The 23654-nt window shown below is 42.6% G+C and overlaps 1 protein-coding gene across 6 annotated transcripts in view; it reads right to left on the reverse strand.

Annotated features, from left to right (window-relative positions):
* Window positions 1–11019: 11019 nt before the first annotated feature.
* The window catches only part of RBPJ (recombination signal binding protein for immunoglobulin kappa J region), a 44497-nt gene continuing 31862 nt past the window's right edge, over window positions 11020–23654 (reverse strand). For 5 of the 6 annotated variants that reach the window (XM_083458371.1, XM_083458370.1, XM_083458372.1 and 2 more), the window contains 7 exons: window positions 23431–23605; window positions 22430–22567; window positions 22211–22323; window positions 20949–21089; window positions 19327–19482; window positions 18769–18872; window positions 11020–16842 (listed from right to left, as the gene is read on the reverse strand). In XM_083458371.1, the coding sequence (XP_083314497.1) occupies window positions 16527–16842; window positions 18769–18872; window positions 19327–19482; window positions 20949–21089; window positions 22211–22323; window positions 22430–22567; window positions 23431–23605 (1143 nt within the window). In that variant the 3' untranslated portion in view covers window positions 11020–16526. The remainder of the gene's footprint in view (window positions 16843–18768; window positions 18873–19326; window positions 19483–20948; window positions 21090–22210; window positions 22324–22429; window positions 22568–23430; window positions 23606–23654) is intronic. The other variant, XR_014515377.1, reaches the window with a different exon arrangement.

The following is a 23654-nucleotide window of genomic DNA, read 5'->3' on the forward strand; positions in this document are numbered from 1 at the left end:
TCAGCCACGACTGGACCTAATGGTCAGGGATCCCTTTACCTTTACCTTTATAGGTGCAGAGATACCAAGGGAACAGAAAATACTTTTCATGTATGCGACAACGTTAGCCAGAGATGGAAGGAAGACAAGATTCCTACAAGAGAAGAGTGGACAATAAAATTGATCGACTATGCTGAGATGGCCAAATTGACTGGGAAAATCAGGAACCAGGATGAGGAAATCTTCAAAAATTTGTAACTTACTTGGGAGAAGACTGTAAGCAGATAAGCACATTGGCAGGAATACAATAACACTCGCAATGTGAAATGAACTATGGAGATAATTAGAGTTTTATGGACAAATAGAGAACGTTATGATATGCAGTGAAAAAGGGCTGTCGATGGAGGGAAGGAAGTCTGAGAATTTGGAGAATTCTTTATGCTTTGATTATATTTTTTGTATGGATTTAAAAGGAAATGGTAAAAAACCAATAATTTTTTCAGAAAAAAAGAAAAGAAAACTGCCTGCTCCGGGAGACAGATAATCCTCCACCCCAAATAAAAGAAACTCATTTGCTGATTCTAACCAAGAAAAATTGCAGCTCAGTATTGTTCTTTTAAAAGCTGAATGAAAAATGGTGCGGGCATCAGGCACGCCTTAGCAGCAGGATGGAATCCATGCAAAATAGCTTGTATTCCCAAGAGAATGATTTGCCAATTCCATTCTTAGCTTGTGCAATCCCGCAAAAGGTTTGGAAATCGGACAAAAACGCCTCTGAGATGACGCTTGTTATGTTTCACATTTGATTGTTTGCTGATGCACACAGGGCTTCCAGCAGAAAAACAGAACAGAAGAGGGGTGTTTTTTTTTTCTGGTCTAGCAAAGATAACCGCTGAATGAGGCTGACTTGTTGGTAAAGCAAATTCCTGCTGGGATGAGCTCTTTTTCTCGATCTTTTGTCTCCAGAGTGCATTTACTTCGTCAACCATTTCCTTCTGCTTCCAAAACACATTGGGGGCAGAAAGCACAATTCAAAGACACCACCTTGCTATATTTTAAAGGATGTGGGTTCCGTAAATCAGGTTTGCCTGAAATAAACAAGTCCCTAACTGTGTCATTGAATGTGCCCCTGAACAGGGGGTCACTTTCCTCAAAGACACCCCGCCCGTTTCGTGGGAGCAGCTAGAGTTTTAAAAGAAGCCCCGGAACATTCACTAAGCTACCAGTTCCCAGGATAAAGTTGGGGGAAGTTGCAATAGCTGAACTGATATATATAGGTGATAACTTTATAACACTGATATACCCTGCAAGTTCAACAAGATAATTGAACAAGGTGCCTAGCAGTTTTATTGACATTTACTACAGAGTTTCATTTCACCTGGTACTAACACCCTCCAGATCCTATCGATAATCATTTCACATGCATGCAGCTGTCAGGACTGCGTTGCAATCTCACCATTTTTCCTAACCAATACAGTTTTAGCCTAATGGTAGTGGCAAATTACCGCATTTTTCGCTCCATAAGACGCACTTTTTCCCTCCTAAAAAGTAAGGGAAAATGTGTGTGCGTCTTATGGAGCGAATGCAGGGGGGAGGCAGGCAGGAAAAGCCCCCTAGAGCCGCACACAAGCTCCACGTGGCTCTTGCAGGCTTTTCCCCAGGAGGGAGAAGGGACTGACGCAGCCAGTCAGTCCCTTCTCCCTCCTCAAAGAAAAGCCCGCAGGAGCCGCGAGCTCCTTAAAGGGCGTGTGGCTCCTGTGGGCTTTTGTGGGAGGTGGGGGAATTGCCATAGCCCCGTGCAGCCTCTCACGGCCGGAGAGGCTGTGCGCGGCTAAAGAAGCCAAGACAGTGAGCGGGATCCATCCCACTGGCTGTCTTGGCTTTTGCCATAGCCTCACGCAGCCTCTCCCAGCCGGAGGAGCTGTGCGTGGCTAAAGAGGAAGCCAAGACAGCCAGCGGGATGGATCCCGCTCACTGTCTTGGCTTCTTTGCTCTGGGGGGAATAATATTTTTTTTCTTGATTTCCCCGTCTAAAAACTAGGTGCATCTTGTGGTCCGGTGCGTCCTATAGAGTGAAAAATATGGTAACTGCTCTTGGAATAACACTGGAAAGCTCACCCAGCCGGGACACAGAAAGGATTGACAGAGTGACATCGCTTTCTCGATTCTGTGGGTGGGCGTTCTTAGCTGGTGGAGCGACTTGTCTGGTTAATTCCGATAACGAACGAGACTCTGGCATGCTAACTAGTTATGCGACCCCCCAGTGTTCCTTTTTAACCAGACTTTTGGTTGATTTGATTGACATCCTATGCCCTTTTAAAATGTGGTTCTTTTGGGAGGGAGGGGTGTTATTGGGTTTTGGTTTTTATTTTGATCATACAGTGGTACCTTGGTTCTCAAACGTAATCCATTTGACTTCCGAAACGTTCAAAAACCAAGGCGTGGCTTCCAATTGGCGCAGGTGCCCTGGAAACAATAGTCGACAACCGTATCGGATGTTCAGCTTCTGAAAAGCACAATTCAAAAACTGGAACACTTACTTTTTCAGCATTTGGGAGTCGAAATATTCGAGTACCAAGGCGTTCGAGAACCAAGGTTCCACTGTATATATTGTAGTTTTATATTTTGATTTTGTTCTGTGAACCGCCCTGAGACCTTCAGGTGTAGGGCAGTATATAAATTCAATTAATAATACAGTGGTACCTCAGGTTAAGAACTTAATTCGTTCTGGAGGTCTGTTCCTAACCTGAAACTGTTCTTAACCTGAAGCACCACTTTAGCTAATGGGGCCTCCCACTGCCGCTGCGCCGCTGCTGCACGATTTCTGTTCTCATCCTGAAGCAAAGTTCTTAACCTGAGGTAATACTTCTGGGTTAGCGGAGTCTGTAACCTGAAGCATCTGTAACCTGAAGCGTATTTAACCTGAGGTATAATAATAATAATAATAATAATAATAATAATAATAATAACCAGAACCCATACTCCGCATGCTTGCATTAATTTTGTCTAAGCTCTTGCCATAAAGGAAAAGCGGTATGGATAAAATGTTGCATTTCCACAGCTTCTTTGGCCAAAGCCTTCTGCCGGCTTCCTTCCAGCATCTGATTTCGAGCCAAAAATCTGCCCTGTTTGCTTTTGTTCGACCTTGGCATCTGGCACAACAGCATATGCATTTCGGTACTTTTTCAATGCCCCTCCAGGAGCTGTGAGATTCTCCACACCTGTGTGCACCTTTTATCTTTGATAGCGGCGAATACTTTGAAGGAGGTAGCAGGTTGGTCGAGACGATGCCTTTCTTCATCTTCTCTGTGGCAACATTTGTTTTCAAGTCACGCGGTGAAACCCATTTCTACTCTTTCTCTCCAAGCGCTTTCCCATGCCTTGCAAACAGATCAAAGTTTCCGGATGTTTCCAACTTTACCCTGGATCATCCCCCATTCAGCTGTTTTAAAGCTGTATTTCAATCAATTGTTTTTATATTTGGTGTTAGCCGCCCTGAACCAGGTCTTGGCTGGGGAGGGCGGGGTATAAATAAAATTTATTATTATTATTATTAGGCTCAAACTCATACATTATTATTTATTACATTTCTAGAGCATGTTTTCCTCAGAGGAGCTATCATCCCATCATTCACACTAATTATCATCTCCATCCTGTTCTTTTTTAAGTCACCGGCTAGGAATATAAGCATTTACTTAATTCTAACATACCTTCCAACTGTGATTCCCTGTCAGGGGAAAAAAACACACCAGGGTATAAAGAAATATATAACAACCACAACCAGTGCTGTTTTTTGCAGAAAAAGAGGTGCCAGGACTCACCATGAATACCTCTCTTGTTCAGTCAGAATGGCAATGGCGCCCACCTGAGGTTCCGGCAAGTTCCGGCTGAAAAAAAGCTCTGACAGCAACAACAGCAGCACCAGTCCGGTACCAACTTAAAAGAAAAAATGGTACTATTTTGATTATATGACAAACTATATTAAAACACACACACGATTTTCATATATATTATTAATATTTCAAATTATTCACACCAGCTGCTGTATGAAAAATGGCAGGCAGGGTGCTCCACTGTGACTTATATGCATTTATTTATTCATTTATTCATTCATTCCATTTATTGATTTATACTTTTCAAGTTTATACATTTTACTAATTTTAAACATTTCACTAATTTTATAATCATTTTGACATTCCAAAACTTGATTTCCTTCTCCCTCTTTCTGCGGTTCCTTAAATTTGTTTTTAATATCTTCTGCATGTTCAAATTAATTTGCTCATTTATTCATCTTCTTTAAATATATACTCTTATAAAATTGCAGGTTATTATAATAACTCTGCCAATGTTCTTATCTGTTTATAATTTATGTGTAAATATTCAATAAACCATTTGCATTCTTTAATATATATTGCATTCTTTAATATTATATATATATATATATATATATATATACACACACACACACACACACACACAGTGGTGCCCTGCAAGACGAATGCCTCGCAAGACGGAAAACCCGCTAGACGAAAGGGTTTTCCATTTTTCAATGTGCTTCGCAGGACGAATTTCCCTATGGGCTTGCTTCGCAAGACGAAAATGTCTTGCGAGTCTTGAGATTTTTTTTCGCTCCCCACCCCCTTTTTCTAAGCCGCTAAACCGCTAATAGCCTTTTAGCAGCTAATCCGCTAATCCCTTAAGCCTTTAATAGCCGCTAATAGCCGCTAAACCGCTAATAGCGCTAATCCGCTAATCCGCTAATAGGGTTGCTTCGCAAGACGAAAAAACCGCTAGATGAAGAGACTCATGGAACGAATTAATTTCGTCTTGCGAGGCACCACTGTATATGAATGTTATCTTGATTTCTTATTCTTCCGGTAAGTTTCGCCATTTCTGCATATTCCATAAGTTTTTGTATCCATTCTTCCTTTCCTGGGACTTCTGCTTCTTTCCGTTTTGGGGCAAGTAGCTTTCTTGCCGCTGTGGTAGCATACATGAATAAGTTTCTATACAGTTTAGGTAGTTCTGTCCCTGTAATTCCCAAAAGAAATGCTTCTGGTTTTGTTTTTTTTACAAAGGTTATTTTAAACATCCTTTTCATTTCCCAGTAAGCTTTTACCTTACTACAAGACCGCCCCATGGTGACTTATTTGGACAGCTAAACAGACACTTGAAGTTTTCACACAATGAAGATGGTCTTTTCCAGAAACTGACTTGGAATGGATAGGTCCCCTTGTTGAGTTCATTCCAGAGTCTCAGAACAACAACTAAGAACATCATTGCTCTTCCAATGATGAGACCATCTTGAAAGTAGTGCCCATGGGATAGAGCAGTAGAAGCACCCATTTCACCAACTAAAAGTGCATGCTTCTCTGTTTTGGCGGGACATGGGGTGGTCAGGTGTGGAGGACTCCCTGGTCCTGAATGGGGCAACTGTGCCCCTGAAGGACCAGGTGCGCAGCCTGGGAGTCATTTTGGACTCACAGCTGTCCATGGAGGTGCAGGTTAATTCAGTGTCCAGGGCAGCTGTCTACCAGCTCCATCTGGTATGCAGGCTGAGACCCTACCAGCCCACAGACTGTCTCTCCAGAGTGGTGCATGCTCTGGTTATCTCCCACTTGGACTACTGCAATGTGCTCTACATGGGGCTACCTTTGAAGGTGACCCGGAAACTGCAACTAATCCAGAATGCGGCAGCCAGACTGGTGACTGGGAGTGGCCACCAGGACCATATAACACCAGTCCTGAAAGACCTACAGTGGCTCCCAGTACGTTTCTGCGCACAGTTCAAAGTGTTGGTGCTGACCTTTAAAGCCCTAAATGGCCTTGGCCCAGTATACCTGAAGGAGCATCTCCACCCCCATCATTCTACCCAGACACTGAGGTCCAGCGCTGAGGGCCTTCTGGTGGTTCCCTCCCTGCAAGAAGTGAGGTTACAGGGAACCAGGCAGAGGGCCTTCTCGGTAGTGGCTCCCGCCCTGTGGAATGCCCTCCCATCAGATGTCAAGGAAATAAACAACTACCTGACTTTTAGAAGACATCTGAAGGCAGCCCTGCTTAGGGAAGTTTTTAATGTTTGATATTATTTATTATTATTATTATTCTGTTCGGAGCCACCCAGAGTGGCTGGGGAAACCCAGCCAGATGGGCGGGGTATAAATAATAAATGCTATTGTTCTTGTTGCTACAGCTCGCTTTTGGCACTTCTGGCGCAACGGGACACTGTGATGGAAACCAGGGCACACGGAAATGCCATTTACCTTCCCACCGCAGTGGTACCTATTTATCTACTTGCACTGGCATGCTTTCGAACTGCTAGGTTGGCAGGAGCTGGGGCAGAGCAACAGGAACTCACTCTGTTGTGAGGATTCGAACCGCCAATCTTCCGATCGGCAAGCCCAAGAGAATCAGTGGTTTAGACCACAGCGCCACCTGTGTCTAGCTTGCATTGTACAGTGGTACCTCAGGTTAAGTACTTAATTCTTTCCGGAGGTCCGTTCTTAACCTGAAACTGTTCTTAACCTGAAGCACCACTTTAGCTAAAGGAGCCTCCTGCTGCCGCTGCACCGCCGGAGCCCGATTTCTGTTCTTATCCTGAAGCAAAGTTCTTAACCTGAAGCACTATTTCTAGGTGAGTGGAGTGTGTAACCTGAAGCGTATGTAACCTGAAGTGTATGTAACCTGAAGCATATGTAACCCGAGGTACCACTGTATATAGACTATATGGGTCAGCCACTGTCTCAGCCTCACCTACTACACAGAAATGTTGTGAGTATAAAGTGATTTGGGAGAACCACATGCATAGCTACGAAATTCTTGGAGGTATGGACAAAAATAATGCAGTGAAGGCTTAGGATTTACTTTTAAATGGGCACGTATCAGGTGACATACTCTTTGACAGGGGTGGCTGGGTGGATGGAGAGAAAAGGGTGTTAAAAGCAACTGCAAAGCCATTGCTTGCAACACAAGGCATGTAATGATCTAGCTCTTCTCAGCTAATAAAGCCAGTAATATCGTGTGGTTACCTCGCAATAAGCCCATTATCACCATTTTATTCATTAACAATAATGGAAGCCTGCCATTCACGACCAAAATCGAGTTTCTCCCGCATAGCAGGGAAGGGAATAAATTATGAAATGAAAATAAAAGCAGTAACAATGACCCCAGAGTACTTTCGTGCACTTTGCACAAAACCTCGATTTTTGTTAAGCGCAACGGGGAAATAGTATGTTAAGATAGCTAATATTTGAGAAAGGCTACACTTTAGTTTCACAGAATTTTAAAAGGATAAAAGCCAGGATGATTTATGCAGCCAAACAGGATAAATACGCCTCCCTGCCTCCACGTTCCATAAAATGTCAGGCGCATTATTTTTTAGCATGAAAATGGCTTACCGTATTAGAGCTGGTGTAGTAAAGGGAGCATTTCGGGCTAGGAATCCTCCCAGAGTTTGCTCCAGCCACATAAGCGGCAAACAGGATAAAACAAGCTACTCTTGAAATAATACTGGCCTATATTTAAAGGTTATTAATATGATTAGTAAAGGTAAAGGGACCCCTGACCATTAGGTCCAGTCGCGGATGACTCTGGGGTTGCAGCGCTCATCTCGCTTTATTGGCTGAGGGAGCCTGCATACAGCTTCCTGGTCATGTGGCCAGCATGACTAAGCCGCTTCTGGCGAACCAGAGCAGCGCACGGAAACGTCATTTACCTTCCCGCCGGAGCGGTACCTATTTATCTACTTGCACCCGGGAGTGCTTTCAAACTGCTAGGTTGGCAGGAGCAGGGGAGCAACGGGAGCTCACCCCGTCGAGCAACGGGAGCTCACCCCGTCGTGGGGATTCGAACTGCCAGCCTTCTGATCGGCAAGTCCTAGGCTCTGTGCAATAATAGGATTACTAGGTGAAAAATACGTACGAAGTGCTTTGATCACTTTAAAGTACTCTATAAATGTGTGTTATTCTAACATCACATTCACTGACTTAGAATCATAGAATCATAAAGTTGGAAGAGACCACAAGGGCCATCGAGTCCAACCCCCTGCCAAGCAGGAAACACCATCAGAGCACTCCTGACATATGGTTGTCAAGCCTCTGCTTAAAGACCTCCAAAGAAGGAGACTCCACCACACTCCTTGGCAGCAAATTCCACTGTCGAACAGCTCTTACTGTCAGGAAGTTCTTCCTAATGTTTAGGTGGAATCTTCTTTCTTGTAGTTTGGATCCATTGCTCCGTGTCCGCTTCTCTGGGGCAGCAGAAAACAACCTTTCTCCCTCCTCTATGTGACATCCTTTTATATATTTGAACATGGCTATCATATCACCCCTTAACCTCCTCTTCTCCAGGCTAAACATGCCCAGCTCCCTTAGCCGTTCCTCTTCTCTGACCCTCCTTAGAAATATGAACATAGTGCCCTAAGATGCTGTTTAAAACATGTATATAACCAAGAAATCTTAAGTGTAACCGTAGTGTATCAAGAATTCATGATTACAATCACAGGCTGCTGGTGCCTATGTACTTTGTTGGCAAGACTATTACAAATGTGGCTTTGAATACATGAAATACCCACACGCTTTGAAATGTTTAAACCAGAAGATAAACCCCACTGCCTGACCATTGATGGTTCTGGCAAGAAAAGACCAAAGTACAGTGGTACCTCGGGTTACATACGCTTCAGGTTACATACGCTTCAGGTTACAGACTCCGCTAACCCAGAAATAGTACCTTGGGTTAAGAACTTTGCTTCAGCATGAGAACAGAAATTGTGCTCTGGCGGCGCGGCAGCAGCAGGAGACCCCATTAGCTAAAGTGGTGCTTCAGGTTAAGAACAGTTTCAGGTTAAGAATGGACCTCCAGAACGAATTAAGTACTTAACCCGAGGTACCACTGTATTAGCAATGGCCAATGTTCCTCAGCAGTATCTAAGGTACAAGATAGTTGTCATTTGCAGATGGAATTTGAATCATAAACTCTATTTAAACATTTTTAAAATGCTTAAAATAACTGTTTCTTTAAAAAAAAAAACCTAAGTCTTTCTTTTAGGAATTTTAGGTGCCAAAATCACAATGGAACAGAAAAGACTACAGTGGTGCCCCGCAAGATGAATGCCTCGCAAGACGGAAAACCCGCTAGACGAAAGGGTTTTCCGTTTTGGAGGTGCTTCGCAAAACGAATTTCCTATGGGCTTGCTTCGCAAGACGAAAATGTCTTGCAAGTTGCTGCGATTTTCCCCCCCTCCCCACCCCCTTTTTCTAAGGCACTAAGCTGCTAATAGCCTTTTAGCAGCTAATCCACTAATCCCTTAAGCCTTTAATAGCCGCTAATAGCCGCTAATAGGCTAATGGGGTTGCTTCGCAAGACGAAAAAACCGCTAGACGAAGAGACTCACGGAACGGATTCTTTTCGTCTTGCGAGGCACCACTGTATTTATGTATGTGACAACAGCTGCGCGGGTGTTATTGGCCCAGAGATGTAAAGAAGACAAAGTCCCGACCGGAGAAGAATGGCAGATTAAATTGATGGATTATGCCAAAATGGCAAAAATGACTTGAAGAATTTTAATTCTTCTTATTAAATTTTAATAAGGAATGGGGGAATTTTTATAATTTACCTTGACAACCATTGTAAACAGTTCAAATCGTTATTAGGATTGGAATAGCACTTGAGGTTTAATGGTGAGTTTTGGATATAATGGAGATGTAAAAGATTTGGATTAGTATAAAAGATTGAGGAGGAAATGACTAACAATAGGACACACGAAGGGGAGGAGGGAAGTTCAGGAGATTCTATAGAAGCTTGTTTTCTTGTTGTATGTGTGATTGTAAAATTCTAATTTGAAACACCAAATAAATAAATAAATACTCTTTAAAACATGGGTAGGCAAACTAAGGCCCGGGGGCCGCATTCGGCCCAATCGCCTTCTAAATCCGGCCCACGGATGGTCTGGGAATCAGCGTGTTTTTATATGAGTAGAATGTGTCCTTTTATTTAAAATGCACCTCTGGGTTATTTGTGGGTCCTGCCTGGTGTTTTTACATGAGGAGAATGTATCCTTTTATTTAAAATGCATCTCTGGGTTATTTGTGGGGCATAGGAATTCGTTCTTTTTTCCCCCTTTTCAAAATATAGTCCGCCACCCCCCCAAGGCCTGAGGGACAGTGGACTGGCCCCCTGCTGAAAAAGTTTGCTGACCCCTGCTTTAAACTCTATGAGCTAAAAGTGTACATTTACTCCTCCTATGCAAGCATACCTAGAAAAAAAAGGTGTGTGTCAGGTGCTGATGGCTCAATTCCATCTTCAAGCAATCAAGTCTGACAGGGAGCAAAGTGGAATGCAGTATTAATTGCATGTAAAAAGGTCAGGACCGACAGATTTCTGTATTATGTGCCCAAGTGATTCTGTATAAAACCCTAGAGGTCCCACAGTTCCTTTTCTAATTCCAGATCGTCATGCTGCCTTAGTTACAAATATGGACCTCCTCAAAAAATCAATAAATAAAAAGACAACTTCTTGAGAACAGGTTTTTGGGGTTTTAAAATCCCCCACAGAATGCAGACACAGCTGTTTGTATCACAGCCACATGTTCAGAAAAAAAAAGTTCCTTCAGGTTAATCATTGTACAGTGGTACCTCCAGTTAATGAACTTAATTTGTTCCAGAGGTCCGTTCTTAACCTGAAACTGTTTTTAACTAGAGGCATGATTTTGCTAATGGGGCCTCATGCTGCAGCTGCGCCGCCGGCGCACAATTTCCGTTCTCATCCTGGGGCAAAGTTCTCAATTCCAGGTAACTCTTCCAGGTTAGCGGAGCTTGTAACCTGAAGCATTTGTAACTCGAGGTACCACTGTATTCATTTTATAAATTACATTCCAAGGAGTTGATTAATTTCCCTTTCTGCATTATATCCGAAGCAGAAATTCAAATGCAGTTTTTTTTTAAAAGTTTAAAATCTAAACCCAAACCAGAATTAAACCCAAGTTTTCTATGTTTCAACTATCTAAACCCAACTTAATTAGCTATGAATTTAAATGAAATTAAACAGTTTGTTTTTTCCTTATTTAATAAATAATATCAAAAAGTGAACTAGTTCATATTTACAGTATTTGAATAAAAAAACAGTCTTGTCTAACTTCTGCAATTTTTTACAAGCTGTATGAAAAGAGATTCCATATCCAGTTTGAGTGGCGTCCAGAGTGCAGTTCCTCAAAGAGTTGACTTCTTGCATGGGTATGTTCTGCTCTTCTGGTTACACAGATGACTTCACTGTCAACCAATCCCTTGTGTGCAGAAGCACACCCAAATTTTAACAAGTTTGCAATCATCTCAGTGTCATACATCTTTTTTGATTAATTAGTCGCAGGAAGAGTAACAGAACATTAAATTTAATTTTGACACAGTTGAGTGAAACGTTGTAAAATCAAATATTGAACGAGCTAATTACACACTCTGTACATGTGACAACACACTTGATGTGGCATACATTTCACTTTTATTTATTCCTGGAAACTGCTGATTATTTGCAGGCTTGAAGTTTAACTGATGAATTATAAAATCTGAGCAGATTCGTTTTCCTACAAAAGGTATAGCAAAGACTTGATCAGCCTTCTATCTTATTGCTACCAAGTTTTACAGGTGCGCGGTTTGCAAAATAAAACCCTTTTGAGGACTGAATGGGCACATACACACATACGGATGAACATCACCACAAGAGGCCTGCCACCAATGTTTCGTCTCGTGAATTCCCCATTCCCTCAATCATATGCAATTTTACTCAATTTTATCAACAGGGGCTTTACTACCGATGCGTGCTTGCAGCCCAAACTGTTTACTTTAAGACTGCATTCCCCACCTAGGGAAAACTGTGCTCTTCCTGTCTACTGATGCATCTGGTCCTCAGCCGTACAAAAACTCTTAACAGCAGCCAACGTCAAGAGATTGCTGCCAGAACAAATGGCTTCTTAGCAGAGAGCCACAAACAAGCACCAGAGAAGTTCTGACATTCTACGCATAACGTTGAAAGAACATGAAGGGCATTGTGGGGAATGCACCGATGCCTTCAGCCAGAGGATGGAGGAGTTTGACACATGGAGTGTTTGGCTGCAGTGCAGGTCAGGAGGAAGCTGGGAGAGGGTTATCTCCGGGGCTTTGACTGAGGAAGGGTGCACAAAATGCCAATTTCATCCACAGCGAGAAGAAACTCCCAACTCACTTCTAAATGCACACGTGTATAAACAGATTTCCAAGTAGACATGAGCTGTGAACAAATCTCTCTCCTTCCAGGATGCTGAATGTCCTGTTTGTGGTGATGCTCTAATTCCAAAAGCACAATACAACATAAGAAGAGTAGCATATAAAGCTCCACAAAACAGAACAGAATATTGGGGGGGGGGGGGCACACATTCACGATGTTGGAACAGCTGCTCAGTACTGCAGTTTCCACAGAGAGAAAAAAACCTCAGTCCCAAAGGCGTTTAGGGAAACCCAAATTTTGCTTCTAACGCCAAGCTGCCACCCAACCCCACATTTACAGTGTTTGAAAACAAGTTAAAACACCTGGCACAGGAAAAGTACAGACGCTCTACACTCACATAAACCGGTTTTCTAAAGAAAAAAATAAATGCCATGATTCATAAGTTAAGTGTTTTGTTTCAGAATGGAAGCCGCTATGAAGCTATTTGGTCTGAAACGGGTTGCGCTAGTGTCGGAGGTGCAATCAAACACATTCTACTTAAGAGATGTATTTAGAAATTTGCAGACGACTTGTACAACCCCTCGAGACTGACCTGTAGAAAATATGTTCCGGAAGGTTTAACGGTGACCTAACATGTAACAGCAGCACTCAGCACTGAGCTGCTTTTTCCATACAAAACAGAGCATACTGCTTGCTCTCTCACATTGTTCGGAAAGCAATTTAAAGCAATTTTAAAAGTGGTCTGGATCAACTCAAAAATGCTACTTATCCTCCCCAAAGATGCAAGAATAAGGACCAGGTTAGAAAACCAAGTCATATTTCTGCGATGTTCCACTACAAGAGGGAAGGACTGCATGTCTGAATGCTGCCACAGAGGGTGGAGAACTCCTTGAATGCAGAAATTTAGTATGAGCATGGGAAAAAGCTGAACCCTCTCCCCTCCATAAGCTGGTTTTATAGGGACTTAAGGTATTTAAAAGCCATAACAGTCCCTCCCACCTATAGTAGTGCAGTCTCAGGTAAATTATATTCTGATTGTATAACATGGCCCTTAACAGGGTTCAAAGACTATAGCATAACACTCTTATGCCAGCTATGATCATTTTGACTGGTTATTCTGAGGTAGCCCTGTTTAGGCCAGTGACCTTATTCCGAAAGCATTTTGTAGACCGCAGTTTCATTCCACCCCCCCCCCCCAAGTACTGCACATTAGCAGGCAAATTTAGCTCACTACGTTATGGAAGTTGAACAGCCAAACCCATTTATGAAAAAATGAGGATCCATCCATCAGCGAAAGAGATTTAGAAAATAAAACGTACTCAGAGCAATGAAAGATTATTTCTAATTTTAGTCTGGAAGACTATTTCCAATACACCAATTTTCCTACCTGAAGATAACAGGACAGCTAGTCCAGAAAAAAAAAAGGTTACAAAAGCCAAGTGTCCTAAGGTTACAAGGTACTGCTTAAAAGTGAATTTATCTCTCCCCCCCAAAAAAACACTCTCTCACTATCCTGTAGTGTAGAGATAAAGGCAAAAAGTAGATATAATTCCTTCAGTTCAATTCCTTAAGAGATACAAATATTGGATATATGCCATTTGGGCAACGCAGGGCAAAGAGATTTAAAAGGATGAGATGCAGCTATATGCAAAAATGACGACACCCGGGGGTACTGTGAAAGCTGATAAGCTTGTAACAGTTATCAACTGTGTATGCAATTATTAGTTTTGATTTTTCTGAAAAGCTCAAACACTAGCATGTGTTGATCCCGAACACATTTAGCGAAAAGTCTGTGAGCGAACGTCGCTGCGTAAGTCAATACCTCTTCAGCACACACCATGAAGCAATTTGCACTACGTTACAACTGGGAGAAAATTAAGAACAGACAACATATACAGGCTTGCAAGTAAATGCCAGTAAACAGCCAGAGATAAGGCCACAGTGAATCCTGCCCTTGGTCACTAAAAAAAGAGAGAGAGAGATAGATGAGGAGAGGCAGTAACTGGCTAAGTATTAAGAACCAACGGCTTGCGACAATGTTGTTGGGGGCAAGTTACACAGTACGAAAAGACAACACAGCGCATTTCAAGACAGCGGCACCGATTTAACTGGATGGGTTTAGAAACTACAGCCTTGATGTGGGAAAAAATCTACTCAAAATATAAGTAACAGTGCTGATTAAACTTGAGGACTATGTGGAAGTCACTAACATTGCTTACTTGTGTAGCCAAACACTTCCCTTGTGTTTATGGAAGCATGTAGTTTGAGGGAGGATGAGAAATGCACGCCAGGACTATATCCTAGGAAGTGTAACGGTACTTCTGTGCGTGCAACAAATCAAAAGAGAAATCGCTTCAACTCAACCCGTCAAAGTGTGGGTGGGGTAGAGAGATAAGACACGACAACTTCCAAATTTAAGTACCACCAATATCCAACTAGTGCAACTCAAGATCAACCACTTCTCCGCTCCCTCTAGTGGGGCTTGGAAATCCAAGCCGTGGGCAGAAAGGCTTGTGACTGGGTCTACTATGTATTGGGTCTTCTTCGCCACCTCAGCCCAACAAACCTTCATCCAATAAACCTCAATCACAAGGATTCCCAGGCATATGATGGCAGGGGGAAACCCTGTGGCCATCTAAGCCTGGGGCTTTTCGTCCACTCCTTCCTGAGCAACTTTTGGTCCTCTCAAAAGCTGCTCCTAAAGGTCAGGACAGGCTCTGATGTGGCATGTTTGATGCAGACAGAAAGGGATACCCGCTGCCTCCCTATTGAGGGTGCAGAAATACTGCGCATGCACACTTTCCAGAGTGGTAGCCACGTTAGCCTATCTCAGCAAAGACAAGGATCCCTGTGGGACTCCATCTCCTGCTGCTTTCAACACATGAACAGGTATTTAAGATCCTGGCCCTGGTCACAAAAGTCCCTATGGAGCGTTCTACAAGAAGCTTTGGAAAAGGACTTTGGAGAGAAGAAATAGTGTCAATTGGCCCTCCATTAACGTGCAATCGGGGAAAGATATGAACCTTGCAGTAGATTATTGGCAACGGAGAAAAGGAAGGAAGAAGTGTAGTCCATATCAGTGCTTTTGCAATTAGCCATTTCTAAGTACTATCATTTAACTGTACAATGACTTCACACTCAAAGAAAGCAATATCATACAAAAGAAGAAGCTCATTAGCTTGGCCTGACGTCTGAGGATACAGCCATGCCGGTTTGTGATGGCTCCCAACTCGCAAGGAAGAGATGCACCGACCAATCCTGTTTGTGGCTAATGCTTCAAGGGGAGGGGGGGGGGAATGTTGCCATATGCCAAAGAGACAGACAAACATGCTGCCAAATGAAGTTATTGGGAACAGTTCACTTAAAAAAAAAAAGAATCACGCACACATTTAACTTACACTTAATAGCAAATTATGTACAAGATTAGCAAAAAATAAAAAAGCCAACCTGAATGCATGTATTGACCGTGAAAGGAAGAACCCTCCGAAACACCAACAGATGCCAGTAGCATGAGCAGTTAAGAAAAACTGCACGAGGCCACATTTGTAATGTAAAAAACCTCATGAATCAACACTATAAATACATAACAAAGGAACACATAGAAAGAGCTGTCCACAATGGCGGAAAGAGGAGCTCTAAAGTTAACATACATTGCATGTATTGCAGGCAAGGCAGAGGCATTTTTTTAAAGCTTTTGCACAAACTTCATATCGTCTTAAAAAAAATATGCTGGCCTTTACAAGGTTCTACTTGGTGAAAATAAAAAAAAAAATCAGTTCATAAAAAGTCACAAGACTTCAGTTTAAAAAAATGCAAGTTCCAGCCACAGACCAAAAATATATATATTTTTTAAAAACTGGAAGAGTATGGTGATTATACAAGAATGGTCAGGCTTGGAACCTGAGTATACTTCAGAGCAAACGCTCAGAGGAAAAAATAATAATATATAAACTATTTGGTAACAAAAGCATACTATATGTTGTGATACAAAAAGGTATGGTGAAAATGTACCTTTTATACTAAAGCGTTTCCTTGGTCCATAAAAACTATGTTATGTCCATGTTTTCGAGTTCAACTTGTATCCCAGCCACTTTTATTTTATTTTTTTTAGTTTCGAGCCCATTTTTACAAGAGACAACTAAAAATAGATTTTGAGTATGAATAGAAATGGGCCTTTCCTCCCCGCGATTTTTTAGCTGTGGCTTCTACTGAGATCAGCACTTGTAGGTGAAAGAAGTTCAGAGAGCAGTGAAGAGGTTTTTCCACCCCACCGGGAAACCACAAAAGTTGTTCAGTTTCATTGTTCGAAGCACTTAAGTTTTTTTTTTTTTTAGAAGTTCCACATAAAAGAGCAGTGGTTAGGAAACTACTGTTGCCGTGGACGATGTGACGTTGGTTGGATTTGTGCTGACGTTTGTGTAGTTTCCCTCGCTGTTTGTGTTTGTTTCGTTGGATGCCAGGAGACTGGAGTTGGCTCTGAGGATTGCTCCAGCGGCACTACAGTGGGGTCGGGGCCCTGGCTCTGGCGTGTAGGTAAATGTAAGGCTGGTAGAGTAGATGATGCCATCATTGCGCACCAAGGTGACTGGGACTTGGACCGGCTGGCGGACCCACCTCCAGCCTTCCCGGAAGGCGGAAATGTCGGGAACGACACACAGCATGCTCTCTGCACACCTGGGGAAGAGGGAAGAGACGTTAGCTGTCGGAATATGCAGAACTGGCAAATTCAGCTATGGAAATTAGGGATCGAGGAGAGGCAGCCTTTAAGGAGGATTGGAAAGCTTTTGTAGAATACAGTGGTACCTCAGGTTACATACGCTTCAGGTTACAGACTGCTGTGCATTCCATGCTGTTAACTCACATCAAGTTGCCTAGCAACTGATCAGCCCTCACCTCAAACTCAGATGCTCACATGAACTGCAGCCAGTTTTGGAGCCCTGAGAGAGCCCTGTGCCACCATCTCCCCATGAATGACCACCGATAAATCGATGCATTGTAACCATCAGCACAGCTATCACGTGGACGCAACCGAATGGTTGATTTTACAGTGGTACCTCGGGTTACATACGCTTCAGATTACAGACTCTGCTAACCCAGAAATAGTACCTCGGGTTAAGAACTTTGCTTCAGGATGAGAACAGAAATCGTGCTCCGGCGGCACGGCGGCAGCAGCAGGCCCCATTAGCTAAAGTGGTGCTTCAGGTAAAGAACAGTTTCAGGTTAAGAACGGACCTTCGGAACAAATTAAGTACTTAACCCAAGGTACCACTGTATTTAAAGAGTGCTTGTATACTTGTGGAAATTGCAAGTGGGATTTGAATGAAAAACAGCAGGAACTACGTGCCTGAAAATAAGCAGAAAGGATAGGGCATAGAAAAATCAAAATATGCAGCAGCATCAGAAATTATGGGGAAACCATTGAGGGCAAGTCAAATGGTAACTGAATATTAATAGGGAAGTGCGTATTTTGTATTAAATTTGTAATAATTATTGTTATTTTATTATTTATACCCTGCACATTTGGCTAGGTTTCCTCAGCCACTTTTAAAATTTATAAATAAATATTAAGAGAGAGTGAGAGAGAGCGCATTAGCTGACCAACACTTTTATTGCCAAGAAAGAATGTGCAAAGTTGTGGATACTCCATACGAAGTAAAAAATAATAATTCTGAACCCAGGCAATCTAAATTCTCCAACAGGAAAAAATTGATTCTGCAATCACCATACATACATACATTATACATAGCTAACAGATCTTTTTTTATTTCATTCTCTGTAAGAGAAATTGCAGGAGAAAAAGTTTCCCCCTTAATTTGTTCTGGCTTTGCTTGTACTGTGGAGCAAGGGACCGGAGTCAAACACCCCCCCCCCCCAAAAAAAAACACACCCTTAAAATAAAAATACCAGCAGTTGTTTCCAACACAGCTGCCAGTTGCTTCTCCAAACAAAAGTTATTCACCACTAACAAAGCCCTATGAGTCCAGAAAGTATCAGTTTTTTAACTGATATACCTTTCCCCAAACTGAATTAATTAATTAATTAATTAATTCAGTTTGGGGAAGGTGTATTTGCTGGGAAAACTTTGGTGGGTTGGCATGGCTGTACAGATCACCAATACGCATGGAAAAGGATGATCACTGAGGACCAATGGATTGTACTGTAAATTATCGGAAACACCACCATTCTTGCTATGAATATGAAGCTAACTTGTCTTTTTTAAGGGCCTTGAAAGGACTTTGTCAGAAAAGGCGGTATAAAAGTATTTCAAACAGATAAACGATGCTTTGGGCAAAATTTTAAGTGGCATGATGAAAGATAAAAGCGTTTTTGGTTCCCTGTTTGCTAGTGTAATGGGAAATGGAAAAGAATGTTGGAAAGATGGCCTCCTAAATTGTAATTTACTTCAAAAGCAGGCACCTATATTGAAGTTTTGGTAATATGCAAGTTAATTTAAAATTGATATATTATTCAAGGCTAAGTGGTTAATTAACTCTCACACTTACCTAGACAGATGACAGACTTATCTTTAGAGTCCACCAAAAAAAACCACATTCTGAACTTGATGTGTGAAAAGAAATATCGTTAAGTGTGATACCGCACCTGTACATTGTTTCCGCTTCCACATCTCCAAACCAGACGCGTAAATTTGGAGTGAAGTTCTGTCCAGTAAGTTCCAACATTGCTACATCCCCTCCTCCATTCAACTAGGGGTTGGGGTGGGGAAATGAGATATAAACTTATCAGATACTTGTGAGAAGTGCACAAATCACTCGAGAAATGCACAAAATGCAGCTACGTGCATTTTGAGGCAACGTTTTTGAGACCAAGTTAGCTGAAGTACCAATTAGACTTGTTAGATTAATGCAATAAAGAAGCAAGATGGTTACGCGTGATAACCAGTGGCGGCAGCCAAACTGTGCTAACCACCTTTCTATTCTGCTAGCCTTGCTTTTAGTGTAGCACCACAGCCCAAGCCAAGGGGCGTCTTGTACTTGCAAAAGACGCTGTGCAGCCCCTAGCACAACTACTGTTGTTATAATTTGCAAGCTACTCCCGTTCTACCACTCGCAGAAGGTCAACTCTTGAACTTAGCAAGCTAATGTCAGGTGGCACCTATGTGAACTAAATCCCAAGATGAGTGCAGGGACATCAACTCACCTGCAGACTTTCTACAACAGGCACAGGTGTTACTGGAGCGTGGACAGGTCCCATTCCCTCATAAAAGGTGTACTCTGCTTTATCTGTGCTAATGATTGTCCATGAAGCGCCATCATTAATCATCTCTTTATTTGGTTCTTTTGGACATGGAGTGGCCTTTAAAAAAAACAGAGAAGTAATCAGGTGGCCAAGAATGCTTCATGTTAAAACCAACCAACCAACAAACAAACAAAAAGCGGAGAATGAATCAACTGTAGCACATCAAGCCACCTTTGTGTGGGGTGGCTTCCCCCCACCCCCTGTTGCAAAAGCATCATTCACAAACTAGTTGTGTTCACTTGCATAATTTGTAAGCTAGGATCCTCAGGGAAGCCCCTCTACTGTAGTTCCTAATTGTTTAAATTAGGCTGCTTAGCACTGCACTATACTGAAGCCTAAGTTCAGTATAATGAATTTATTTATACCCTGCCCATCTGGCTGGGTTTCCCCAGCCACTCTGGACGGCTCCCAACAGAATATTAAAAAAACAATAAAACATAAAAAATTTCCCTAAACAGAGTTGCCTTCAGATGCCTTCTAAAAGTCCTGAAGATAGTTGTTTGTTTCCTTGATGGGAGGGCATTCCACAGGGCGGGTGCCACTACCGAGAAGGCCCTCTGCCTGTAACCTCACTTCTCGCAGGGAGGGAACTGCCAGAAGGCCCTCGGAGCTGGACCTTATTAGGCCAGATACACAGATGCTGCAGATAGCAAGTCTCTGGACATCTAGATATTATTGGACTCCGTCCACTGCAACCAGTATGGCCCAGTGGTCAGGGGTGGTGGCTGTTGTCGTCCAGCAACATTTGGAGGGTTATCCCACCACAGAAATCCATCTTCTCTTTGGTCCTTGCTTCTTTCTGCAAAGTTTTCCCCAGCCCTTTGCCTCTCCCTGCCCCCTTCAAGTGCCCAGCGCGAAGCCTCTTCAGGACAGTATTTTTTGCTCTATAAGACGCACTTTTCCCCTCTAAAAAAGTAAGGGGGAGCGCAGCACTCCCTCTTGCTGTTCTAGCTTCTGACTTAGCCGCACGAAGCCTCTTCAGGGCAGAGGGAGCCTTCATCCCACTGCCCTGAAGAGGCTTCGCGCGGCTCTCCCAGAAGCCAGAACAGCAAGAGGGATCGCTTGCTGTTCTGGCTTCTGGGATTCAGAATATTTTCCTCCTCCAAAAACTAGGTGCGTCTTATGGTCTGGTGCGTCTTGCAGAGCGAAAAATACGGTAGTTGCACCCATTTCAAGGCAGCTCTCCACCACACTCTGAGCTCCTAAAATCTGCTATGCTATGCATCAATCTGCAGCTCCATAGCTAGTTCTACAAATATTTTACAGGATGAGGCAAGCTTCTGAAACCTCAGCTAAACCTCAAAGGAAAGGTCTGATCTGCAACAAAGGTGTGCAGTGCTACATACAATCTTTACTGCTAGCAGCAAATCTGATCCAGGAATTGCTGAGCCCTGCCACCCCGCTCCTTTCAAGAGCTCCAGACCAGGAGCTCAAACTTTGTGTACTCTGTTCCCTTGGATTGGCACTGGTGCAGTATGAGATTAAGTCGACGTGTAATATTACCCGTTTGTCAACTAACTCACTTGAAATTGGATGATTCGCTCCTGGGAAAGGCACAAGTACATTCGTTCGGTATCTTTAAGGTAGAACGCACACTTATGGAGCTGTGACACTGGATCGTCTGCATCTAGCAATGCCGTCTGTTTGTCCACTTTTCGAATTATCTGTAGATAAAAAAGTGCACATAAGACACACTTGGACTCAAAATGCAACTTGTTTCTGGGCACTGAAAAGCGGCAGCAGTGAACTTGTATGTGAATAGATTTGGTATCAAAAGAGTGCTTGAGGGATTCTAACTGTGGGAGGGATTCATCAAGTATCAGGAGCCAGTTAAACACATCATCCGTGTTCATATGAAGCTTCTATAGTTCATCAAACCTAGGAAACTACAGGAGGCACTTTAATTTAAGCACTAAGCATATTGTAGTAAATTGACAATATGGATTTAGACTTTGAAACAGTGCCTTATACTGTTCTACATTGGTATACCTTGCACAGAACCAAATGTACCGTATTTTTCGCTCTATAGGACGCACCCGACCATAGGATGCACCTTGTTTTAGAGGGGGAGAACAAGAAAAAAAAATCTCCCCCTCTCTGCTCAGCGCCCCTTCAGCGAAGTGGCAGGAGAAACGGAGCCCCTTCCATTTCTCCTCCCGCTTTGCTGAAGGGGCACTGTGCAGCTCTCCCTCTCTGCTGAAGCCAGGAGAGTCTTGACCTCCTGGCTTCAGCAAAAGGAACCCGAAGCCTCCGGAGCACAGCGGGAGCGCTCCCTCTGCGCTTCGGAGGCTTCGCGTTGCTATCGCTGAAGCCAAGGAGCCTGCCTTCGCTCCATAGGACACACACACACATTTCCCCCTTAATTTTTGGAGGGGAAAAAGTGCATCCAATAGAGCCAAAAAGTACGGTATATCAAAACAGAGAATAGTTTACAACCATTAACAGCTATGTATAACCAGCCTGGTAGCTTTTAAAGACTGATTATTAGTTAAAAACTGTATTCTCAGTTCTCTATTCTTTAACAAGTATGTATATATATTATCAAAGGAGTGGAGATCCAGTGTGGCGTAGTGGTTAGTGTGTTGGCCCAGGATCCGAGACCAGGATTCATATCCCTACACAACCATGAAGCTCCCTGGGTGACCAGCCACTGTCTTAGCCTAAACTACCTCTTGGGGCTTTGTTGAGAGGATAAAATGAGGAGAGGGAGAACCGTGTACCTCTCTTTGGAAGTAAGGCGGGATATAAATATAATACTAGATCTAAAATTTAAAAACAAATATACCAGTCTTGGGAGTGCCATGCCAGTGACGGAACAAACAAGTTTAACCGTCTGCCCATAATGAATGTAGCCATCTCGAACTGTGAATTCTTCACCTTCCGATTCCTCATCATCCACTGCAGAGGAAAAGAAAAGGTTTTAGTATGCAAGGAGATCAACAGATTCCAAAAGCAATCACACAGCACAGACAAGTATGGGTTTTCAATCGCAAGCTTTACTTACAGAGGTGAATGTAAAATGCTCCCCACTGTTGCGAGCTGGCATGAAAGTTTCCTCCCTCCACGTGCAAGTATCTCGTGCTAACTGTTTGCGACCGAAGTCTATTGAATAGTGCCACTTTTGTCCCCGATGCAATGCACACTGCAAAAACAAACCAACAAGCCAGATATTTAAATATGTCAGTCTTTAGACTGTTAAGCAATAAAGATTTGCATGCAAAGACCACGCATGCAAAATTAATCTAGGCAGCAACTCTAATAATCTATTGCTACATATTCCTTCCAAAAGTACTTAAATGTTTTTGGTTGCAAAGCTAAAATCCAGAGAATGTGTGTATATAAGAAAGTGCATTCCTGATGGCAACCTACTTCAGAAATTTGGAAACTTTATTTTAAAAATATATAAAATTAAAATTCCTTAAATGTGGCCATAGTAACAGATTCACAAGCCAATTGCAACCGACTGTTTTTCTCCAAAGCAGCAAAAACAAAGCATTTCCTTCTAATTCCAGTGTTTGAAATCAATATGCCAGGTATTCCTTTCAACCATCCTTTGCAGGCCTTATTCCAAATCTTGGCACTGTTTCCCCTCCTCCTCCAAATACTAAAATTGTAAAATCAAGCGGCTTCTTTGTGTGCAGCTTTGCCTAGCCATTTTCTCAGAGTGTCTGGAACCAACCAAAATAGAGGTTAACATGGCCAATATTCTGCACCACACCACCATTCTAACACATCTGAGCACTAGCTTAGAATTTACTACATTTAGTGGGAAGCAGAAGGGTCCTTTCCAACTCTACAAGTCTATTATTCTATTATTCTATGATGTATTTGTTATAAAGGTTCATGCCCTTCTAAATTGCTAGATCAAGTTATCATATGGCAGCGCTGCTGTTCCTACATACACACCCAATGCACGATTAAGGGCATTTTCTCGTTTGAAAATTATGACATACAAATAAAGGTGGCATTGTGCTGTACAAAGCAGCTTGCAAAATCAATACTTACAATCTGCATTCTTCAGTGACTGTTTCTTTTTAGAGGGTTTGGAAATTACTTTGATTCGTTTACTGAGGAACACACCAATATCATCGCTATTGCCATAGAACATTTTTACCGATAACATGAAGTGCTTTCGCTTGTCGGAGTCAGATATGTACAAGGTTTTAGCTGTGCAATAGTTCTGTGGATAAGAACAGGAATCAATTCATTAGAAGTTTTAACTAGCAACA

Source organism: Podarcis tiliguerta (assembly GCF_965153285.1).
Source record: "Podarcis tiliguerta genome assembly, chromosome: 9".
Taxonomy (NCBI): domain Eukaryota; kingdom Metazoa; phylum Chordata; class Lepidosauria; order Squamata; family Lacertidae; genus Podarcis; species Podarcis tiliguerta.